Source organism: Falco cherrug, chromosome 12 (assembly GCF_023634085.1).
Source record: "Falco cherrug isolate bFalChe1 chromosome 12, bFalChe1.pri, whole genome shotgun sequence".
NCBI classification, from domain to species: domain Eukaryota; kingdom Metazoa; phylum Chordata; class Aves; order Falconiformes; family Falconidae; genus Falco; species Falco cherrug.
The window spans coordinates 28,585,218-28,608,969 of NC_073708.1; the positions used below are offsets into that span (position 1 = coordinate 28,585,218).

The 23,752-nt window shown below is 39.4% G+C and overlaps 1 protein-coding gene across 5 annotated transcripts; it reads left to right on the forward strand.

Moving 5' to 3' along the window:
• Nucleotides 1–1,321: 1,321 nt before the first annotated feature.
• Nucleotides 1,322–23,731, forward strand: LOC102046092 (protein zyg-11 homolog B). 5 transcript variants are annotated; one of them, XR_008734830.1, is made up of 15 exons: nt 1,529–1,638; nt 7,110–7,275; nt 9,675–10,429; nt 13,090–13,230; nt 14,455–14,631; nt 14,796–14,860; nt 15,498–15,597; nt 15,682–15,732; nt 16,344–16,505; nt 16,611–16,658; nt 17,306–17,503; nt 17,595–17,647; nt 18,291–18,388; nt 19,404–19,620; nt 20,718–20,856. XR_008734830.1 is itself a non-coding variant. In XM_055725297.1 (14 exons), exons 1-14 carry the CDS (start codon nt 1,417–1,419, stop codon nt 20,906–20,908), a joined length of 2,208 nt encoding a protein of 735 aa, XP_055581272.1. In that variant the 5' UTR covers nt 1,322–1,416; the 3' UTR covers nt 20,909–22,717. The 5 variants fall into 5 exon arrangements, 4 of the variants coding, with proteins under 4 accessions (XP_055581272.1, XP_055581273.1, XP_055581274.1 ...); XM_055725297.1 differs by lacking the exons at nt 1,529–1,638; nt 19,404–19,620 and adding an exon at nt 1,322–1,419 and having other exon boundaries at nt 20,718–22,717; XM_055725298.1 differs by lacking the exons at nt 19,404–19,620; nt 20,718–20,856 and adding an exon at nt 23,185–23,731 and having other exon boundaries at nt 1,528–1,638.
• Nucleotides 23,732–23,752: the final 21 nt, after the last annotated feature.

Here is a 23,752-nt window from a genome sequence, read left to right on the forward strand (position 1 = left end):
TTTCGCTGTCTGAGCCCAAGCAGGAGAAAGGAAGGTAGTTCCTATCATAAATCTGGAAGGAATGAAAAAAACAAGGTAAAGACAAGGCATCTAGTGATATACAGTTTGGAGGGAATGAGTATGTTTTTCAGTAGGTATGGAAAGAACAGCCTGGAAGCTCTGAAAGTAGGAGGTGGAAGAAACGTATCATGGACTAAGAATAATAGTACTAGCCCCTCCCTAATCTAGGCTAATTTCTGTGTCTATAATCTCATAAATTAATTCTTCTAAGCAGGTTAGATTTTTAAGTGGTTAAATTCAGAACATGAGGACTTTCGATTCTGTTCTTGTCAGATCCTGAGCACATAATTTATCTTCTCTACATCAACATCCTAATCTAAAGAACTGGGACTAGAACTTTGTTACGTAGTCCCTAAACTGGCAAAACTGTTGGATATTTGTAGAATATTTTGTCATCTTGTAATGATGGAAACATAAGTGATTTTAGCAATTGCTCCTTATTTAGGCATGTTGCTGGTTTGCAGACAACTATTATTCAAAGCTGCTGTATATAGAATCAGCAATTCTTTAAAAGGTTTAACAGTAAATTCTTTATATTTACTTTGACAGGGTCATTGTATCACTCTTTACTTTGTACCCTGAAATAAAAAAATAACTGTATCATTTTTACCAATGACACATTATAGCATGTGTTTGTGGGGAGACAGGTTTTCATCACTACAACTGTATCTGAAACCTGAAATTATTTCCTAGAAAAGCTTATAGCACAGCTCCTCTCCAACCTCCAAGCTGGTGGCGAACCCTATTGTAGTAGAGCAGGCGGCTATTCACACCGCCAGAAATAAACCAGTTTGTGCAGGAAACACTGAAATCACAGGGGTTGATCTGTGAGTAACAAGGATAAAGCTGAGGTCGAATTCTTCCCGGCTGGGAAGTTATCCAACGGCAAGGGACTACTGCAGCCCTTCAGCTGCCCCCCTCCGCTACTTCCCCTCAGCAGCCCCCCCCCCGCCTCCAGCTGCCCCCCGCTGCACAGCCCCACCGGCCCTTTGCCCTCGCTCCATGAGGAACGCAGCTGGGCCTCAGGGAAGGGCCGGCACCCCCGATGCCCGTTCGCTTCGCCAAGCGCCAGACCCGTTCCCTGACACTTGGCGCTTTTTCACCTTTAAACCTGAATTTTAAGGCTCCTACTGACCCGCAGAGCAGGCGGCGGCTGCCTGGCGCGGCCCCTTTAAGGGAGGCGGGCCTAGCGCAGCTTCCCCAGCGGCTGAGGCAGATTCACTTCCAGGTCGGAGCGGGGGGGGGGGGGGAGGAAAAACACGGGGGGGTGAAGGGGAGAAAAAAAAAAAAAAAAAAAAAAAGCCAAGCTCCGGGAGCCGGCTGGCTGGGAGCTCACCGCCGGCACCCAGCGCCGCGATGGTGAGTGCGCGCCGCGGGCAGCGCCCGGCCGAGGCAGGCGCTGAGGGGCGGGTGGGACGGGCGGCTGCCCCCCGCCCCGGGGTGGCGGAGCCGGGCGCAGGGAGCCGCGGGGAGCTGAGGCGAACCGCCGCCGCCGCCGCGGAGGACGGGGCCGTTATGGCGGCGCCACCGCGAGCCCCGCTCTGGCGGGCGGGTGGGGGCTGCCGCGCGCCCGGGCAGGTGAGGCTGTTGGCGGGAGCGGGCGCGAGGCGGGCCTGGCCGCGCGTGTCCCCCCCCTCCCCGCGCTGGCGCTCAGGGGAGACCCGCGCGCGGGCCGGCGTCGGGCCCGTCCCCTCACGCACGCAGGTGCCGCCGGGCCAGCCCGGCAGCCCCGGTCCCCTCGCTGTTGCGTAACCGCGGCGGCTGCCGCCTGGCCGCTTATATAAACGGGTGATCGAGACCCGCCAGAGGGGAGACGAGACCTGGCGCCACGCCGAGGGGCGGCCGCAGCCTTGCCTGGCGCCCGGCACCGCCACCGCGCTGCGAGGGTGACGGCCGGCCCGGCTGCCGCTGACCGGCTCCTCTCGCGGCACCTTGCGGGGCCGAGCGGCGCAGGTAGCCGGGACGGCGTGAGGGACAGGACGGGGCAGGCAGCCGTCCTCGGCTCCCCCGGCGCACCCTGCCGCCGGCCCGGGGGCAGCCCGGCCCTTCCCCGCCGGGCGCGCTGTGTGCGGGCGGCCCGGGCAGCCGCACGGTTCCGCGGGGCGCGGGCCTGGCCGGGCGGTGCGGGGCGAGCAGCGCTCCCGCAGCGCGGAGCCGGCCGGCACCGGCGAGGCTGAAACAGCCTTGCTGTGGTACAGAGATCCGCCGAACGGACCATGCGGCTGCCCCGGGTGCTGTCCTGAGTGCCTCTCCGAGAGATGAGTGTGCATATATACTGCTTTTAAAGGACTAGGCGGGAGCTCCCCGGGTTATCTGGTCTCATCCCTTGGTATAAAAAAAAACCTCAAAAAACGTTTTATCTTTATTTTAAAAGTAGGTGGCTTTTGTGCCTGCTCTTCTATTCAGTGGACTAAGGATAGTACTTCGTTGTTTGACGTTTTGGAGCTATGTACTGCCATCTAAATTTATAGCAAAAATTCTCTTTTCATTGTTTGACGTTTTGGAGCTATGTACTGATATCTAAATTCGCGGCATATTCATGGCATTTCTGTGCACCTTTGTTGCCGTTTCTGGCACTGTGCTTCACCTTAACAGCTTTTTTCCTTCCATAGGTTTTGTTCACTGTGCTGTATTTACAGGTGGCATTCATCTCTCTAGCCTTTTGATTTGCTAAGCTAAGGAAAGCTGGTTTTGTTTCCTGCTCCCAATATCTTTCGTTTCCCCAGAGCATTCTGTTAGCTGTTATGTTCAAATTGAAATGGTGCGAGCATCTCTTGATGTAAATGGCCCTGTGAGATTCCCGTGTCTTGAAAATTACATACTACTTCCTTATTTTTGCTTGATGCTTCTGATACCTTTTTTGGCCATCTCACATTGTTTTCTTGTGGTTAAGCAAACCATTCAGGTTCTTCTCTCCAGTCATTTCTAACTGATGAACTCTTATCTGACATTCTTGATGTTAATCTTGAAATAAGTGGCCTTACTACATAGTTTTAATGTGGCAGTATTTAATTTTAGACCTCTCTTGACCTCTGCCAACTTGTGTCACTAGCAGCAGTGTAGTTCTTACTTGTTGTGCCAGGATAGTTAAATGAGAGTTTTCAGTATAATCCTTCCTTGAATTTGGTTAATAAATTGCCTACATCTGTTTCCTTCAGTTTAATTTGAGCAGGATAATCACAAGGCTTTCTTCGTAACATAAATCACAGAACTGTTTATTTTTCACTGCCTTTTCTTTTATTAGCTCTGAGAAGAATTTTGATGACTTTTACTTGAGTTGCTATTTCTTGATCACATTAAGAAAGTAATAAAGTTTTGGAGCTGTGGAGAGGTGGAAAACAGTTAGAAATGTGGTATGTCCAACGCCAAAGACGAAGGCTCTATAATTGCCTCTTATTTTCCTGCTAACTTTGAGAGAAATAAGTGCCTCAATTTAAAAACTTATCCTGTACCCCATTTCCTTCACGACTTCAGAGAGAAAAAAGCAGGTGGGCCTGGCATACACACATTTGGGTTTTGTAATACTGAGTCTGCGACTGAGTACAAAAATTGGGGAGTACGTCACAGAAGTGGTTTTGTTAGAGCTGAAGTTGGTATTTGTCTTCAGTGTTATATCCTGGTTTATTGGGGGGTGGGGGGGAGAACACCCCCCCCCCCACCACCCCCCCAATTACCTATGGAAGAAAAGGTTTGATTTTTAATGACTGTGGTTGCGTGGTGATGCTTCCCCAAAGGAACAGGATTTTGTTTTAATACTTGCGCTCAGCCAGTTAATCTAGGCATAATGTTGGGCTCAAGATTCTCTAAGTTATTCCAGATATTTTAATATGTTCCCTTAAGTGCCTTTTTTTTTCTTTCTAATTGTGGTTTGAAATATAAGTTAAATATACTCTAGAAATATCTAAAGTTGATTCAAGGAGTTTTTAAAAGAAAATGTGGAGGATAATGTTCTTTCTGAGAACCTTTCCAACCACACTAATGTGTGAGCTGTAAGCTGAACTGGGTAACATCACCCTGAAGTAGCTATTGCATTTCAGTCTGCTAGTGTATTGGATTACTGTTAGATGCCAGTAGCCATGCAGTTTACTCCCCCCACACCCCAGACACTTTTTTTTTTTTATTGCCTTGGTTATGTTATGCACTTATACAGTTGTAATTTAAATAAGCCTTTAAAAGACCATCTAAATGCAATTATTCTGGTTTTTTTGTACTAATCCATAAGCTAGTTGCTTTTAGATCTGCCCGATTGCTCATCGTATGTGTTTGAGCTCATAAAGATGCCCAGACTTGCATCAGGTAATGCGTAATTCTGTGATTTGAGGAATATTTTTTTTTCTGGCCACTTATTTTGATAGGATGACAGAAACTGTGAGGTTACATGGAAATATCAGGTAATTAAGATGGCTGTGAAAAAGTCAGCTATACATTCTAAAAGTCTACTCAAATATTGCTGGATGATCTTTATTAAATAGAAAACAATAATCCTGCACTACGGTTGACACACATTTACAGTGTCTCGTTAGAGTATTAGAACCAGAAAGTGAAATGAGCAGAAAACAAATGCCAGGTTTGTTTTCAAGTTGACATTCAGAAGTATAGCTAGAGAAAGGAACTACTTAAATCCTGACCTTCTAAGTGCTTAAATACAACTGAACACTTTTACTATGAGGTCTTTAACTGGACATATTCTCTTTAAGTAAAGAGAAGTTGAGAAAAGGAATGCTGCTAGCTCACATAAAAGGTTTACAGACTGTGGTCAAGCTGTTCTGTTTCAGTAGCAGACAGTCTAGGAAGCTGGTTTTATGATGCTTGTTAAGGGACTTCATTAGATACAGATAAAAATGTTTAGCCTACCTACCTCAGTTACCTCAGGAGCCTTTGTTAGGTGTTTCTTCAGCCTTTCGGCAACAAGTTGAAGAAAGATTACAAATGTCTCCTGTAACAGGTATAAAAGGAGTTCATAAAATTTATACTGTGTTTTTTTCAAATGAAATTGATGCTTGCTTGTGAATTTTGTTCCTTTATTGTATGGAGATGTTCTATATGGACTTCTACAGTGATTACTTTATATGAAAATTAGAACAATATCTCCAAATTGCAGATTAGCCAGTTAGAGGTACTGGTTGAAAAAATATTCTGAGTCATATGCTAGTGGCCTATCTGCAAGGCTAAAAATTCTCATTGGAGTTTGCTCACTGATATATAAAAGTGTTTTAACTTTTCTGGCAGAAATTATGGAACAGTGCCAGAAGGAGTGAAAGAGCCAGTGTTCTAGTTTTGTCATATTTAAGCATCACATTAGAAGCACAAGATCTAATGGGAGAGAAGGATGGCTTTGCTTCAATGGGAATAATTTTCACATACCTTGGAGTAAGGATTCTGATTTTTGTTTGAATTGGCAGTTGTATAAATCCTCGTGGTGGTGTATTAATTTTAGGTTAAAAGAAATGTTTCCCCTTTCCTTTAAAAAATGTACTATTTAAAAATAATTCATTGTTTTTTCCTCCTCAGAAGTACTTAGGCATTGTTGCACATTATAAAGAAATAAAAGATATTAACAGTTCCAAATTCTGTCTTGCCTTTTCGTAGCAGCTTAGGATTGGAGACAGCCAAAACTGCTGTTTTTGGTAATGTGAGCAAGTTGCATCACAAAGTAACTCCTCTTTCTTCAACAACAAAATGTAATCATCAAGCTTTAAATGAAAGAATAAAAAATAATCACTTGGCAAAATCGAGTCAAAGGAGCTGGAAGGAGCATGTCAAAAGCTGCAGAAAGAGCTTGTATTTGAATAATTTGGAGTTTCTAGTTCCCAAACCTCTGCTTAAGTCTTCGGGAGGCACTAAACTGCAGTCTCCCATTGTTGATGACAAGCTCTATTCCATCTTTGCCTTAGCGTGGTACCTCCCAGTTTTCAAATATATGCACCTTATTTTAGAAGATTTATGTCTGTCACTTTCTTTGTATTTCTTCTATATAAACTTTTACGTATTTCTGTACTTCTATGATGCGCATATTAGGCCGATGAAGCAACAGAAGGAGAATTTAAATGAGCTAGAAAAGAAAGGTGAAATTATCCAGGACTTTCAGTATAAAAGGGAAGCTACATTTTTTCCTACAGATGAGATCTGGCATCAGTTGATGCTGTTATTTTCAATATTGTCTGGGGGAGTATGTACCAGTCACTCGGCCTTCTTTTGTGTAAGGCTGGGGATGATTCACAGTGCTGCGAGTCATTCTTTATGTTGATTAATCTGTGTGACTGAAAACAGTAGGCTATTATTAGACATGGAATAAAAAAACCTTTGAGATGTTTGTATATCAATGTACAGTCTCAAACTCTGAAGGAAAAGCTCGAATTTATATTCTGCCTTGTCCTTTGTACCTGGCGTTCTATTATAGATGATTTCCCAGTGCTTGGCATAAAAAGGAGTGAATTGGTATCTATAATCAGAAGGAATTCTATAATACTTGTTACTCTATTGCTGCACAAAATTTGGAATTAAAATATTTCTTTTTGAGTTTCCTTTTTTTGATCTGAAGTTCTAGCTGCCCTTTCAGTATCAAAAATGCTCCTAACAGCATATGAAACTTATCTGCATTTCTAATCTAGGTTGGTAGTAGACTGGGGTGACTCACCAGAAAAATTAAAAGAAATAGTTTAAATCAAGAAATTTTGATTTAAATTTTTTTCAGTCTGTCTTGATTGATTAATTCCCAGTAGACTTCAAAAATTCAAATGATCTTATCAGGAATTACTTTTCTTCCTCTGTGAACACAAGCAGGGCTGAAGCATGGCAGACCAGACTGGATGTTGTTCTGGGGGTGACGGTGGGGAGGAGGCTGCCCATCAGTTTTGCCAGTTTATCGTGTGACCTGACTTTGCGTGGCTCTAAGGGAGATATCTTTTTGTAACGTTTGCCTGTTTCAACGAGAATCAGACTAACGAAACAGAATCATTAGCCTAAAAACAATATTATTGAGTAATGGAAGATTCATAGAGAGAATGGTTTGACTAAATCTTTGTTTTGTTGCTTTTTGCATATGATAGGAGGAAGCTTCTCCTTATTCTTTACTTGATATCTGTTTGAATTTCCTGACTGCCAACCTAGAGAAGTTTTGCACTGAAAGGCAAGATGGAACGCTATGCTTGCAGGAGCCAGGAATGTTTCCTCAAGAAGTGGCTGATCGACTGCTGCAGACGATGGCATTTCATGGTAAAAACAATTATTTATGGGTCATCAGTGAAAATATTTTACTGGAATGTGACACTGCAGTTCTGGTGTATTTTCTAGCAGAATCTGCTGTGGCAGCTGTTAAAACTGTGTTCCTTAATCTCTTAATAGAGAATTTTTTTTTTCCTCTTTTTCCACCGCTTCAGCTGAATGTTACATTGTCATGCAGATAGTTCTAAATAGAAGGTCCTTTGTTTTGGGTTTATGATTTTAATTTAATGTTCCTTTAAGTGAACATTCCTTAATTCTTTCAATCACTTAAAAAATATGTATTTGATTCTACTACTTCTAGCAGCACTCAAACATTTCATTATCTCTTGCAGAGCAATTAACTGAATTTTCTTTACTGTGTGTCCTTGTGATTAAACTAGGAAATGATCTTGTCATTTTCATTAAGATACCTTCTCATCTCTTCTAGAACTTTTGTTGAAGTGGAATTATTTATTTGAAGGCAGTCAGTTTCAAGAGTAGTATAAACATCAGTGAAAGCCACTTTGTGGTGATGGTACATTTTACATGCTGACCTATCGTGTTGTCTGTCAGCACATCTTTGGTGAGAGGGCTGCCCTTTTGTTTGCTTTAAGCATGGCAAAGGAGAATGTTGTCTCAATAACAGCTTCTTAGCATGAAAATAGTGAATGTGTAGATTACCCTAGAGAGGAGGCAGGACACTCAGTCCTGAAGACTTTTAGTAAGAGATGAGACATGACACTAGAGAAATTCCTGTAAGCAGACCGAGCACCCTGACCTACAGGTGCAGATTTGAATGGGTCTTACTGTGCAAATACTGGTATTCTAGTTATCCCAAGTTGCTCTATTCAGTTATAACAGAAGGAATGGTCCTTGAAAAAAAGAAAAATTAAAAAAACCTTCAACACGAGCTACTTTCTGATAAGTAATTTTTTAGTGGTCCCAAGAAATTGGGTTCAAGGAAACTTGAGTTACCAGAAATTTACTACCAGTGCTAGTAGTGATGGAGGCAGTTCCAGACACAGAAACATCACAAACACTGTGTCAGTACAGGATTGAAGAAAAGTGCGTGCCAGGTAAACAGAGTGTGGCTAAGGTAGGCCAGTGAGAGAGCCTAACTTGATCCTTAAATGAAAAGATGAGCAAAAAATTAAGAAGTAATTTAGCAAAACTTTAAGCAAATTATAATTATTTATCACATTTTTCTTTTTCTGCCGGGTACCACTTGTTTCACCCCATATTTTTACTTTCTCTGCAGAAGAGGAACGCCCTGACTACTTGGTCAGAAATGCTTAAACCATTTGCTCTTCAGAAGTCTGCAAATCTTAATATTAATTTGACTTTGTCACAGAGGCAATTACTAACTTGTAACTGAAATCCAAACTGTAGTGGCAATGGTGGTTTTATTAAAATACTTTGCATTTTTCTATGTTCAGTATGCTTGAAGATGGGAGATAAAAAAACAGGAGTGTTGACATTTATAACCTAGAGTGAAACTAGAAGGACATGTTATTCTTATTCCTTTTGTGTGCGTGCTTGTGCAACCATACCCTTCTCATACCGCTTTCTATAAAGCAATAATCCTTCTGTTGATAAGATTCAAATAAGAAATCTTGGTCTTTTCAATGCATTTTGAATAATCCTGTTCATGGAACTAAATGCATTATTTCAGTTAGGATGTTGCCAGTATGCTGCAGGAAAAGACTGCTTATGCAGTCTTCTTGCTACAGAGCAAAAGGATAATCTCAAACAAGATTGTTGTGTTTCCTTTTTTCATTGCTGTCTTTCTCTCTTTTCCACCCTTGCCTTGTCCTCCTCGTTCTCCTCTTTGAATCACTTCTTAGGTTTCTTTCTCACATTCAGCTTGTTTCTGAGCAACACTCCTACCTTCTTCGTGAGGGATATATAGAAGGACTTAATTAGCTTAGTTTAGTGTATTGATCCTACTTATGAATTCAATCAAATGCTAAATTGAGTTACAGTGAGATGAGAACTGGTCATTGTTTGCTGGTACTGGTACTATCTTAAGGTTAATGGAACTGTGACCAGGGAAGAATAACTTTCAGGAATTTTGAAATTTTGTTTTTAGCACATTTCTAACCAGTTCAGTGAGAAAATGGAGAAAATGCAGGCAGCAGTGTGAATGTTTTTGAGTCATACCTGCATTTTATTTATTGCACGTTCCATGTTCTAAATCAAACTACACCTTAATCTGTCTCCTATTTTTATACCTGGAGTTTTCCAGAAGTATGATTGTAATATTAAAAGTGGAATCTCAAATACAAAATTTTGGGATCAGTGTACTTTGCAATTAATTTTATTTGTTAATGCTTTGTACCCTTTGGGTTCTTAATATAAAAGTGATGCTCTATCTAACAGTAGAGCCAAACACTAATGCTGTTCTCCATCAGGGCTTCTGAATGACGGAACTGTGGGCATCTTCCGAGGCAACCAGATGCGTTTGAAACGAGCTTGTATCCGGAAAGCGAAAATCTCTGCTGTGGCTTTCCGGAAAGCATTCTGCCATCACAAGCTGGTAGAACTTGATGCTACTGGGGTGAATGCAGATATAACAATCACAGACATTATAAGTGGACTTGGCAGCAATAAATGGATCCAACAAAATCTGCAGTGCCTTGTGCTGAACTCACTAACTCTTTCTTTGGAAGACCCATACGAGAGGTGCTTCAGTCAGTTGTCTGGGCTTCGTGTGTTGAGTATTACCAATGTTCTGTTCTACAACGAGGACTTGGCAGATGTTGCTTCCCTTCCTAGATTGGAAAGTCTGGATATATCGAACACTTCTGTCACTGACATAACGGCACTCCTCACCTGCAAAGACCGACTCAAGTCTTTGACCATGCACCACCTGAAATGCTTGAAAATGACCACAACCCAGATTCTGGATGTTATAAGACAACTAAAATACCTGAATCACCTTGATATTTCAGATGACAAACAGTTCACATCAGACATAGCACTTCGTTTACTGGAACAGAAAGATATCTTGCCTAACCTTGTGTCTTTGGACATTTCTGGAAGAAAACATGTTACAGATAAAGCTGTAGAAGCGTTTATTCAGCAACGGCCCACAATGCAGTTTGTAGGACTGCTAGCTACTGACGCTGGCTACTCAGAATTCCTAACAGGCGAAGGAAACCTAAAGGTTAAGTGGGGGAATTAATTTTACTGAAAAATTACAATGTGCAGGAAAAATAGAACTAATAATTTGTGACAAATGTATGTGGGTGTTTCAGGAGGCTGTAGAATAATTTTTTTAATTGTTAATTGTAATTACTGACTTTATGTCAAATTGCTACTTAATTCTGGTACAGAAACTGCTAAATGTACATAATAACTATTGTAAGAAGCATCTATTTTCTGTGCCTTTTCAGTGAGCTTTAGATCCTGAATTAACATATCTGATCGAAGAGAGCTGAACTTTGTCTAGTCTGAAGTCATTTACTGGAATAATAATCTCTGGATTCCAGCACAATATTTAGCATAAGGCAGCAATATGTAAGAGGTGGGGGTACAATTTGCATAAACTTGGAGCAGTTCATGATTAACGCAGCAGATAAAATAAAACTTAATAACTGAGCTACTGTTGGACTCCATCACCACTTCAATTTCCTATTACATTTCTACCCACCTTGAAAGGTCTTTTGGTGATGAACATGTAAGGAACAATTACTTAGGATAAAAAAACTTCCGCTTGAACAAATCCTAAATTACTTAGCCCCTTAGGATGAACTGTTGTTTGCATTTATTTATCTTTTGGTGCCAGGCAGCAGGATGTTTCCCTATTGTGTAGAGTATTCACGTACTTACTGAAGAATGAGCCTGTGCTGTCCCTGCTATGAAGGGGTCAGAATTAAAGAAGAAAAAGAGGTGGTTTAGACATGTCACTGGTATATAATTTTTGACTCTTGAGTTTTGTTTTCTACTGTGCCATGAGGATGATGGAAACCGCAGAGAGAAAGAAGTAGAGTTTGCATAATGTGTCCATAGTTTAGTCTGTTTCCTGTGCAAGCTGAGTTTTGCACTTCAGTTTTGGGGTAACTTGGCTACTCAACTTTATAACTTCCCCACCACCACCACCACCCTGGAACTTTTGACAGTTGATAATGACCAAGTCTCTGGAGTACTTAGTTGTCACAGTGGGTAGTGGTGGGTATGAATGTTGAAATGCATTGTTGGAGAAAGCAACCTATTTGGTGTGATCGTGTATGTTGTCAGGAAGTTATACCTCATGTTTGGTGTAAAATAATTAACATAATCCTTGTTATGTAGGATATATGCTTCATACAGGTGACTGTGCTATGAAAAGGCAGGCAAGAAGGAAGAAGGTTCTAGTAATGTGAAAATCATGATGGACTTGTAGCGGTGTAGTTAGCAAAAAGCAGTTTGCACATATATATATATATATATATATTTTAAGGTATAGTTGTCAAGAAGAGACTGTAGGCACTGACTGGGGGATTTTTTTGCCGGGGTGTGTGTGTGTGTGCTGAAATTTGTGACTGACTCTACTGAAATGTTCAGCTGCTTAGTCTAGATATTGCTAAAGAATAAACAGGACACAGCAGCTGGGGAGAGAGCAGACGTAAAATGTTACTGTCCTTACAGCAGTCCTGTGAAATTTGGTTATAGAAAACTCTTGAAAGATTGAACATGATGCAGACATAGTTGGGAATGTGAAGCCAAGTGGAAATTCTTCATATAGTGTATAATTGGCTGCAAAACATGTGAATATGATTGCCCTATTCTAATCAGTAGAGAATATAAAACAAAATCCAAGATGGTATCAGTTCTCTCAAGGCTGTAATATATTCCTGATCTAGCAAGTTTCCAAAAATTTGGCTTTATACAATACAGGATGCACAGAATATAACACTTCAGTCTATGAACATTTGCTTTCCCTTATGTGACACGTTAAGTAGAGCAAGTTCTGTATGCTTCCCTAAGAATTTTAAGAAATAGTGATTGCAGCAATGATTCATTAAATAGTAGAACTGAGGAACAAACCATCTACAGTTACACAACGTACAGTTATCAAGTAGATAAAATATAGTTAAATGGAAAATATAGGATTGGGAAGTGGAAAAATTTGCAGCTAGTTGCTGATTTAATATTCTGAACTTAAACTCATATTAGTCAGCAGCTTATAGCTTCTAATGCAGTATTACCTAAGTTAGCTCGTTGTTTAGTTTTCACTTGTATTTAGTCTTTTAAGAATTATTTAGGTTTTAAGAATTACTTCTTTTGCAGCGAGCTTGAGTTGGTTCTTTAATATGGTGCTGGAAAGCTATCGCTACAGATACAGCTTATGGGAAACTTGATGTAGACAAAGAATGGAAGTCTCTTTTTTTTTTTTTTTTTTTTTTTTTTTTTTTTCTCTCTAGAGCTAGAACCCAGAGCCAAAAAATTACAGCCAGAATACCATCTTCATCAATTGATCAGCCGCATTTGACAGAGCATTCAGTTACAAATAGTGCTTTTAGGCATTTGGTGCACCATAAGCAGCTTGTAAGCTTTTTAACTTCTTAGTTAAGAAACGGTACTTTTGCTTAGTGGTTTCATGCAGTTCTGCTTAAAGACATGCCTGAAGCCTAATTTTGGCTTAGAATGCAGATTCTTATTTTTGAAGAATGTTTGAAGTTTGTATAGTTCTGGATTAATATGGCCAGATAAAATAATCACTTGCTTACTGAAGGATTTGGCTAAAAATATCACCACCTTTGAAACTGCAGTTCTGCACTTTTTAAGAACAAAATTTGTAAAGTATAATGATGACATCTTTAAAGATTATTTCTCTGTTCATAGGTGTCAGGAGAAGCAAATGAAACTCAGATTTCTGAGGCATTAAAGCGTTACAGTGAACGGGCCTTCTTTGTGAGAGAAGCTCTCTTTCATTTATTCAGCCTGACTCATGTAATGGAAAAAACAAAGCCTGAAATTTTAAAGGTAAAATAACGTGGTTTTGGTGATTGTCATGCAGTGTTCCTTAAACTGAGCCCATCCTCAAACACCTGCTATAAAGTATTTTATAAGCTTGTACAATTTTAGGTTGTGATTTTTAAGATTAATGTTGTAATGTTGCGTAAAGATTAACAACTATTTAAACAACAGTGATGTAGAAGATGCCCTGTAGTGTTTTATGTTAGGTAAAATTGATCTGGAATAATGTATAGTATCTAAATTTAGTAGCAACTATATTAGTTTTTTCATGTAACTTTGAATATGAGATGAATTTTTTCTTCAGATGCTGAATTCTGTCATTAGAACCTATTTGTACTGGGTCAAATCAAAGGTCTGTCTAGTCTTATTTCCCAGGTACAACAGTCCCTTCTGCTGATGCTTACAAAACAGTTATATTATTCCTTATTGTTACAAGGAAGGCATTCAGTGGTATTTCTTTCACTGTCACCTGTCACTATGATAGCAAGCGAGTAACTAACTGGTGTTCCATATTGGGCTCTAACTTGGAAAATACTAGAAACTTCCTTAGAAATCATTCTAGGTATTGGCTTTCCATGTCTAGAACACCAGAGATGGTTTAATTTTTACTGTGATGATAAAAAGAGGCATCAGTAAGACAAATTATTTTTGTTTTTCCTATCCTATTTGATATGGGACAAATTACTTTGAATTTGCTGGCTTCAATATCAAAAAAACTTTGGCAATCAATAGTCAACAAGAAAAATAGGTGAGATCACAATCAATGTACATAGGGGAAAAAAAATCAGGAAGAAGCTGTGAAAAATACATCCTGACCTAGCAGTTTAGGATGTGATCTGAAATGGCTAGGCACCACGCGAGAAGCTATTACATCATTACCATTACACTGCGGAAACTCTGTCCTACCTCATTCAGCTCTGAAAGGGTTTGGTGATTTTTATTTCAGTGTGTAAAGCAAACCCTGGACCTTTCTAGGAATCTCTTGCATTCCATGCAGCCACAACCTGTGCAAAAGGACCTGGAGAAATAAAAGTTGTCAGCTTTGAATCACTGAGCAGAAGGAAATGTTCCTCCTGAGAATGAAAATCACACCAGATGGATTTGTCACTTAAGTAAAAGGGAGGCAGAAGTTGGGGTGCTGTGGGTCATTGTTGTGGCCTCAAGCAACAGTGGATTGCTCTCTGGGTATGTGGGCAAATGTGTAATATGTGCAAAACTCTTGCGTTTCAGCTTGTGGTTATTGGAATGAGAAATCACCCCCTGAACTTGCCTGTGCAGTTAGCAGCGAGTGCGTGTGTCTTTAACCTAACCAAGCAAGATTTAGCGGCAGGCATGCCTGTGCGACTTCTGGCTGATGTCACTCACTTGCTTCTGAAGGCCATGGAACACTTCCCAAATCATCAACAGGTAAAAAGCAAAATTTTTCTTTTTTTTTTTCAGTAGGATTCCCTGTCTTGTGGACCTTAAAGGTTTCTCCACATCGCGTGACCCCATGGAAGTATGTTTAATAACTCATAGCAAGAAAGTGTTCTGAAATATGTATGTCTCTGAAGTAACTCTTTTTCTTATAGCTGCAAAAGAATTGCCTTCTTTCACTATGCAGTGACAGAATCCTTCAGGATGTTCCATTTAACAGGCAAGTTTTACATGTCAGTTAAAATGGGTTGTAGCATTGCAAAATATTTTTTCTTGTTGTCTGTACCTTCAGAAGGTTTGTTTCTGGTTTCAGTTTTGCTCAGTTTAAATCATTCCAGCATACTGAATTTGTCTGGCCTATGTTATTTTGGGCCTGTAATTCAAAATTGAATATAGGTCTGAAAAAATCCTTTGACATACAGGTATGTTTTACTTTCCCTGAATGGGTCTATCACTACTTGCGTGTTACAAAAGTCGGGATTCCTCTGGGGAACTACAGGATTGCTTTTTGCAGACATTTTTCTACTTAAAGTTTTGTCCAAATGCTTTGAAGTGTGTTGGTCTGATGTTTTAGAAGATTGTGCCAAATTTTTCTTCCTTCTTTGGAAGCAATTCCTGTGCACTTTGATACATAATTAGAAGTAAGAGACCCTAAGCAGACAACACAAAGCTGACAGAGGCTCATGCGATACCTGTGATTTCACTGTGTGTTCTACTATTTGTTTTGGTATGAGGCATACTTCTCCCAGTTTCTTTTGTCTTGCATGCATTTCTATCCGATGCGTTATCTGTGTACATCTTTCTTTTACGAAGCCTTATGAGACTTCTGAAAAATAAATATATTTTTTAACTTCCAGGTTTGAAGCAGCCAAACTTGTTATGCAGTGGCTGTGTAATCATGAAGATCAAAACATGCAAAGGATGGCTGTAGCCATAATTTCCATTCTTGCTGCAAAGGTACAAAATTTAAGCTTTGAGATCATAGGATAATATTTCTGAAGTCTAAAAAATAATTGTTGATATGGTTTTGTTTATTTACAGCTTTCAACAGAGCAAACAGCTCAACTTGGTGCAGAACTCTTCATTGTTAGGGTAAGTTAGATACTTTCTTGGCAGTCAAAAATCCCATCCTCTCCAGCTCTTCATGCTAACAGTATCTGTAAAGATACATTCTTAGAATTCTCTCTCATATTTATTTTGTATTAATCTGTATTTATGTGAAAGCTCTTCAGAAGAGAAAAGCCTAGAGAAGTTATTAGAGATAGTATCAGAGGATGAAAAGCAGCCAAAATGGAAAATCTTGACACAATTAATACAAAAGTAAAATAGCAAGCCACCTCTTGATTTGAAATCCATTGTACAAGACGCAAGATGTTCAAAAAGAGTATTTGAAGTAAACTGTTCATGCTGTCAATGTTCATGTGGGGTCCGGAGTTCTGTGGATGGCTTTGTGCCACCTTACACATGTAATTATGGTGAAAACAAAGGAATTCCGGTAGCAGGCAACCGTGTTCAAAGAGGAGGTAAAAAGTTTAATAGCTGTTTTATTTTGTATATTTTGACCCTAAACATGTAGATCTTTACTCTGCATAGAAACGATAGCTATGCATTACCCCAGTCAGTGCAGAAAGAGGCAGAGGAGCGAATACGTTTTTTTGATGTGGAGTCATAACTGGGGCGCTTTTATTTTTTTTTTCTTCCAGCAACTTCTACAAATAGTTAAACAGAAAACAAATCAGAATCTTGTAGATACTACTCTCAAGTTCACACTGAGTGCACTTTGGAACCTCACTGATGAATCACCAACAACATGTCGGCATTTCATTGAAAATCAAGGGCTAGAACTTTTCATGAGAGTCTTGGAGGTGAGGAGTAGTTTTGTTTGTGGACTATCAACATACATTTATAATTAACATTGCTTCAATAATAAGCACAAATGGTTACCTGTAGTTTGTTTCTTTTTTCCACAGTCTTTTCCATCTGAATCATCCATCCAACAGAAAGTTCTTGGACTTCTGGTGAGATGAAGAAAAAACCCAAAAACCAAACCCAAAACAAACACCCCCCCCCCAAACTCTGAAATATGTATTTTTAAAATTGATTTTTAAATTTTTTATAGCCCATGTAAATCTGAAAACTTGCCTAATATTTTTACATTCTTCTTTAATCTTTATAGTGTGCATTCTTTACAACTGAAACTTTTTTTTACTGTTTTACCAATTCTCCAAAAGCACTAGTTATATTGAAATTGATGGTTAAAGTAAACAAAAAGAAAGGCCAGTGAGTGAGGCTTCAGATGAGTCCACACGCAAAAAGTAGGTTGAAAATCAGTGGAATTTAGAATTGTGTACTACTGAAATTTATGAAATTGTGTTTGAGAATGTTAAAACTAGCCTTTAGTTTAGAGTAGTCTGCATGCTAACGGCCTAAAATTACTTATGAGAAAACCTTTATTTTGAGGCAAATTCCTGCATTAGACTGGAGGAGTTTTCAAAAGCAGAAGTAGTATTTTGGCATCTAGTGTGACCACCTGGATGTATGAAGATCTCATCCTGGTGTTTATGTGTGTGTGTTTACACAATGTAATTCAAACTTACATGTTTATCTCCCTTATATAGTATTCTTTCCATTGATATTTTCTCTTTTCTTTCTTTTCCCCCTCCAGAATAATATAGCTGAAGTTAAAGAGCTCCATTCTGAATTAATGTGGAAGGACTTCATAGACCACATCAGTAAATTATTGCACAGTGTGGAGGTGGAAGTTAGCTACTTTGCAGCAGGGATTATTGCTCATTTGATATCTCGAGGAGAGCAGGCCTGGACACTCAGTCGGAGCCAGAGGACATCTCTGCTTGAACAGCTGGTACAGAAATGATGATGGATTTTATCATACTCTTCTTATTTTTTCAGTGTTTGTATTTAACAATGAGTGTTCTTGGTTCTGTATTTTGCAGCATTCTGCCATTTTGAATTGGCCAACCCCAGAATGTGAGATGGTGGCTTACAGGTAAGTACTGGCTTGATTTGGGGTTTGGAAAATAAATTGAACTAGGTTTAAAACTTGTTCCCAAAGCAGAGTGAGCTGCTAGCCAGACATGGTTTTGTCCAGTGGAAAAACACCTATTGGCTTAAAATATACAGTGTCTTAATTTTCCCTTTGTGACCAAAGAAAGTCAGGGTCTCCTGTAAAAGAAAAATGTATTGTTGTTCTGCAGCTTTTCTATTCAAGATATTCAGCTGCATGCCTAAAAACCTTACTGGTTAATCTTTGTGTCTAAGTCTATATTGGCTAACACTGGGTTAGCATTATCTATCCTAGATAAAGAAGCTTGAGGCCAGAAAGTACAATTAGATAATTACTGTCCACCTAATCCTTAGAATTTCTGCTGGTTTTACTCCTGTTTTTAAGGAGCAGGAGGTATCCAAATGCTATGGTAAAAGCATACCACATAGCCTCTGTATATGATTTTTGCTAGTAACTGTCTTTAAACAGAAGGCTCGCCTGCTGCATCTAAAACTCGAGTTGATGTCTCTCCTAGTTAAACCGGTAGCTGAATGAGTAAACATGGGACCTCTGGAGTAATAATATCTAGTAGTAAAGCGAGTTGCTGTTCCTTTCTTTTTTTTTTTATTTTTTATTTTTTTAATAGGTCTTTCAATCCGTTTTTTCCACTACTTGGCTGTTTTATGACACCTGGTGTCCAGTTATGGGCAGTGTGGGCCATGCAGCACGTCTGCAGCAAAAACCGTATGTGTTGATAACATTACCCTTAAAATTCTTATTTCTTAGCGTATTATTCACTAGCATGAAGTGGGGAAAAATAAGAATTCCTGGGTTATTCACTCCTAATCCTCTGGAGAACCCACATTTAAGCTTTGACTAAGTGGGGCAGGGAAAAAGAGTAAAAGTTCTTTATATGCTTTTTTACTTAAAGGAATTTCACTTTTAAATGCACAGTACTAATTCCAAAATATGGACATGTGTTAAAATTAACTACATTTTTGACTTGCACAGGTGGTTTTATTCAGACATGTGAATATCAGTAATGGGCAACACATCTTTTGTATTAAGAACAATGATTATAGCAGGTAGCTATCTCTTACTATCAGAAGAGAATTTTAGGTAATCCTTGTCTCTAATCACATTTTTGCAATAACTTGTTGTAACATGAGGGTCTGTTTCTTAATGTCTTTCCCATCTGCAAAAATTATTTGAGAGCATGTGATGAAATGCACAAGTGTTGGGAAAGGATATAAATCCCCTGAGCATACCTAAATGTAAGAGTGGACAAACCTTCCTGGGCTTTAATGCCTTTTTTTTTTTTTTTTGACATATATCTGTATGATGTGTGTGCATTGTCATTAACTTCTACCAGATACAAAGCAGCTTTCCTCTAAAGTATTAAAAGTATTTTATGTGCCAGGTTTTTTTAAATCTTCTTGACAGCAGTATATCTGTGTTTGTTTATCCCTGTCCCATAAATCACTATTTCTACAGTGGAAAAGACAGCTATTCAGGACCAAACAATAGCATGGCATAATATATAATTGCACATGAAGTATTGTAATAAACATAATGAGAGAAATGTAATGAGTTCCCAGGGTACGCTGTCCAGACATCTGTGAGGACTTTGCCCATGTTGAAGTTCTGACCAAGTTGTTTTGCTGGCCAGATTCTGGATAACAGTTTTTAATTAAGGCCCTGTAACTTCTTTTTGTGCCCTGTTAACTTATATGGTCCTATTTATTCTATTTATTTTTAGTGTGTGTTTTGTGCTCCTCTAACCTCTGAGCTTTCAACATGCCACAGAGATTTGTATTGGCAGTAACTGCTCTCTCGAGTGGAGAGGCTGGAAATACTTGGATGGCGTCCTCCTGATTTGATGTCAAGACAGTATTTCTGAAGCTTAGTTCTGATGGTATTTGGTGCTGGAAGCTTCTGGACAAAGTTGCAGAGAAATCACATGTTTGGTAGCAAATGTAATAAACACATTTTCCCTCGGAGTGGGTTAATTCTGAAATAGGAAGACTTATCTGGGGGGAAAATCTTAATTAAGTTTTTGGCGCTTGGCACCAAGAAGGCTTTTTGGCCTGGAGAGGGGATGCATTTTATTTTGACCTCTTTTAGATGAGGGTGAAAAGCAGTCTTGAATTAATATGATTGATTTTTCTTGTTTATTTTTTTCTCCTTTTGTTGTCTCTCTATATCGTATCCACCTCAATGAGCTAGTTTAGCTAAAATATTAGTAGCACTGCAGTACATGTGATCCCAGTGAAATGCTTAATGTCAGCATTTAAACAGCTCTGGTGTTGCTTCACCAAGATGAATGGTGAAACTGGGCACATCTGAGGTAATGCTCTGTGGATTACATTACAGTCATCTAGAACTTTTTGTAGCAACTTCTGAAGCTTGCATGTTACATTAAACTTGTGGCTCTTTTTATAGCTGGTCTCTGTACCTAATAATGCTGGAGATGATGTAGATGCACTTTCAACTTTTTAAAATCAATAATGAAAGTGGAAAGGAAAGTACAATTTTATTTCTGAAAAGGCATTCATAGCAACTTAGAACTAGTTAAAGGCCACCATCAATACTGTTTGGCAAACTGTTTGCAAAGGAATTAGTTCCTGTTCACTCCACAAGCCTGTACAAATGATGTGGTATATCTGATACCATTTTTAGGTAACTGTTCTGTACCAAGGATTTTGGTAAAGGTGATATTTTTACCTTGGATACTCATAGATTCTATAGTACTTCTGGTTCCCATGTCTTAAAATTTATATATATGCACTTAAAATGCCTGTGGAGGAGGCAGGGGGGGAGAGAGAGGCAATTTCCAGTCAGCTAAGACAGACATGGAAACAGACCTGACTGTAATAGGAGTCCTGTCCAAGCAACTCTGTTCTTCTGTTGTCACTTGTTAAAGTACAGATGCGCTTCTGTGGACACTTTAGGAAGTGTCCTAAATGCTGCCTGGTCTCAGAGCCAAAAGGTGGATTTAAATCTGTGTTTACAGTATCTGCTACATTTACTCTAGATAATTTTTCTTAATTCCCTTTTTTAAATTTTATTACAGCTGTCAGATACTGCAGCATGTTAATTGAAGAAGGTGGTTTACAGCACTTGTACAACATCAAGGAAAACGTCCAGACTGATCCACATGTCCAAAGGATTGCTATTGCCATCCTAGATAGTTTGGAAAAACACATTATGCGTCATGGGAGACCACTGCCAAGTAGAAAACAGCAACAAAACAAACCAAACTGAAAGCTGCGGGCATAGGCGTGTAGAGTATTGTCTCTGTAATAATCCTTTCTGATGTGTGTGTAGTTGGAGTAACTTGTAATATAGTGGTCACCATTAAAGTGATTTGCCGATTATTGTGGTACCCAGCACCATGTACGGTAACCTTTGGTGAATGTCAACTTTAATGGCAACCGCATATGCAACTTGTAAAGGGTCACGGCTTGAGCTGGTCATGCCTGTAGGGGTACGGCTGGCTGTGCAGAGATGGGACTTGTACAGACCAATATGCACATCTGGAGAAAAAAAAAAAAAAGACTTCTAGGAATATCTTGTTTTGTGACTTCTGGGAGAGAAAGTGATTTCATCCCTACAATTGCGGTTCATAACGCTGTTTACTGGTTTGGTGTTTGAATAGAACTGTGTGTGGTTGTGAGATTCAGCACTTTTACAGATTAAAACAAAAGTACGTGCATGCAGGTTACCATGAGACTTGTAACTAAGGCGACCGAAATGTCCGTTGTCTCATAACCCTTCTAAACACAAAGGGGGTCTTCAACTTTACTTTTCTGCCTGCCTGCAAGTCGTGTTCTTTTGTTTTCCTTACTGCTAGCGCAATGCCTTTTTGCAGTTCAGCTCTCTTGAGTCCTCCCCACTCTTGGTGAGGTGGGGACTGCCATTGCATCAGGGAAAGGGGAACCTGCTAAAGTAAAGCAATAGAAACAGGATTAAAATGAGATACAATACTAAAAGGATGAACTAAGCTTGAGATTTTAAACTTGGTAACGAGAAAGGGAGTTGTGGTGTTTGACTGCTTTTGGTTGTGTGGGCTATCTTTTGTTTTTAGAATACTGATAGGGAAAGGAGAAGGCTCATTAGTGCAAATTACTGACTTACCTTCATCATGCAGTGGATTGTGTGTCTTTGATAGGAGGCCCAGGATATTTGGTCACCTTATTTATAAGAGAATAACGATTGCTCTGTTTGTTTTCTGTAAATATTCTGTCAGTATTGTGCAGTGAATTATATTTCCAGGTCATCACAGTGCAAAATACCACCCAGTGTTCTATGTAAGCCCTGTGTCAATTGCATTGTTTTGTGGAGTGTGAAATTTTACATAAAGATGCTAATTGTAACAACTTAGTTCTTTCTTGGTTACCTGTGGGTTTCAAATGGTGTTGAATGAAACATGTTGCACAGCATACATATGCCTCATAAAATACAAGTGATGGAAGCAAACTGCATGTCCATTCAAATTGTTTAATTTTGAGTTGTTTTTGTTTATCTGGTTAGTCTCCGTATTTCCATGGCAACTGAGTGGTATTCAGAAATTCTTCTGTAAATATATTCTTAATTAAGTTTAAAAAGAAAACTTAGGGTTGGTAGCTTACTAGCAGGGATGGTTTCTTCATGATGACCATATTTTACTATTTTTAACTCCTTCTCCCAACTCCCATCCTTCAAATAAAAAACATCACCTCTAATCTTCAATAATCTAGTTATTGTGTATTTCAGGAACTTCAAAAGGTACCGATCCAGTTATTTAATCAATGTTGTGTAATGACTTTTTGTACAAAGGTATAATTTGGCTAGCATTTTCCTGTGTATCTGGTTACATGCAGTTCTCTTGATTCAGAAAGAAAGAAAATTGGTTTTAGCTTTGCATTATGAAGGTTGGCTTGAAAAATGGCCTGCAAGCCTTTATCTGTCACCCTTCTGAGATGTTGGCTATGGAACTCCAACATAAAATGGAACACAAAACTTGTCAAAATTGGTGTTAACAGAATTAATATAAATCAATTGCTTAATTTTTAAAATAAAGATGAAAACTCTTACAGTACTGGTTTTTCCTAATAATAGGAGAACTTGAAGAATCTGAACCAAAACTGTGTGTGTGTTTGTGTGTGTGTGAAAGATCTACATGCAGCTCTAAATGCACATGATGGTGGCATCAGTTCAGGGGCTGAAGATGGCACTTTATGAAGTTCTGCAACCAGCAAGCACTGAGACTGCAAATGATTTTTCCATACCCTTATTTTGTTTGTGTGCTTCAGGCAAAGAGAGAGTGAGCAGAGTTCTTGTAGGCTGAAAAGTATGAATGCCTATGAGGTATATATTAACTGAATTTACTTGCATGTGCCAGTTCCAGAAAAGTCTCTTTGCATTCCTGTGCAGCTTCAGGAATTCCTGCCAGGGTAGAGTAATTCCGGAAGTGACTTTTAAACTCTTGTATTTCACCTGTGCCCTTTACCCTTTTTTTTGTGAAGGCTGAAGATGCTGACTTTGTTTTACCTTTGCAGATCTTTACACAGGAAACTTGTATCATTGGATAAGGTTACCTCACCCACAGAATTGTTTGGTTAACTTTTGGCACAAGTGAAATTGTGGTAAGCTACATTTTAACTATATTCTGATAACCTCTATTTACTAAAAATTTTTTTTTTCCTTGAAAGCCCAGGTCTAGGGAAGTAAAAAGCTATAGAGCTAAATTGTGCAGCACATCTCTGTGTTGGAGAACCTCTAAGCAGAGGGAGAAAATAACTTCTAGTCAGGCAACAGAAGAAAATAGACGATGGAGGAGAGGGGAGATGCCCGAGATGACACATAAACTGATGCAGCGGCTGTAACATACATGTGTGCACACAGGCCTTGCCTTTTCTTTGGTACCAGCCTCTAAGTGACAAATTCAGTCAGCTGCAGTGGCAGCTCAGCCTTCTGCACTCTTCACACCATCTGGGGTGAAACCCCTGCTCATGCTAATATTGATGGTTCTGTCTGATGAGTTAGCACTGATAATGGGAAGCAAACATGAGAAAGTTTTCCTTGTTTGTAAGTCAACTTCCTCCTCAGAGCGATGATCTCTTTTTC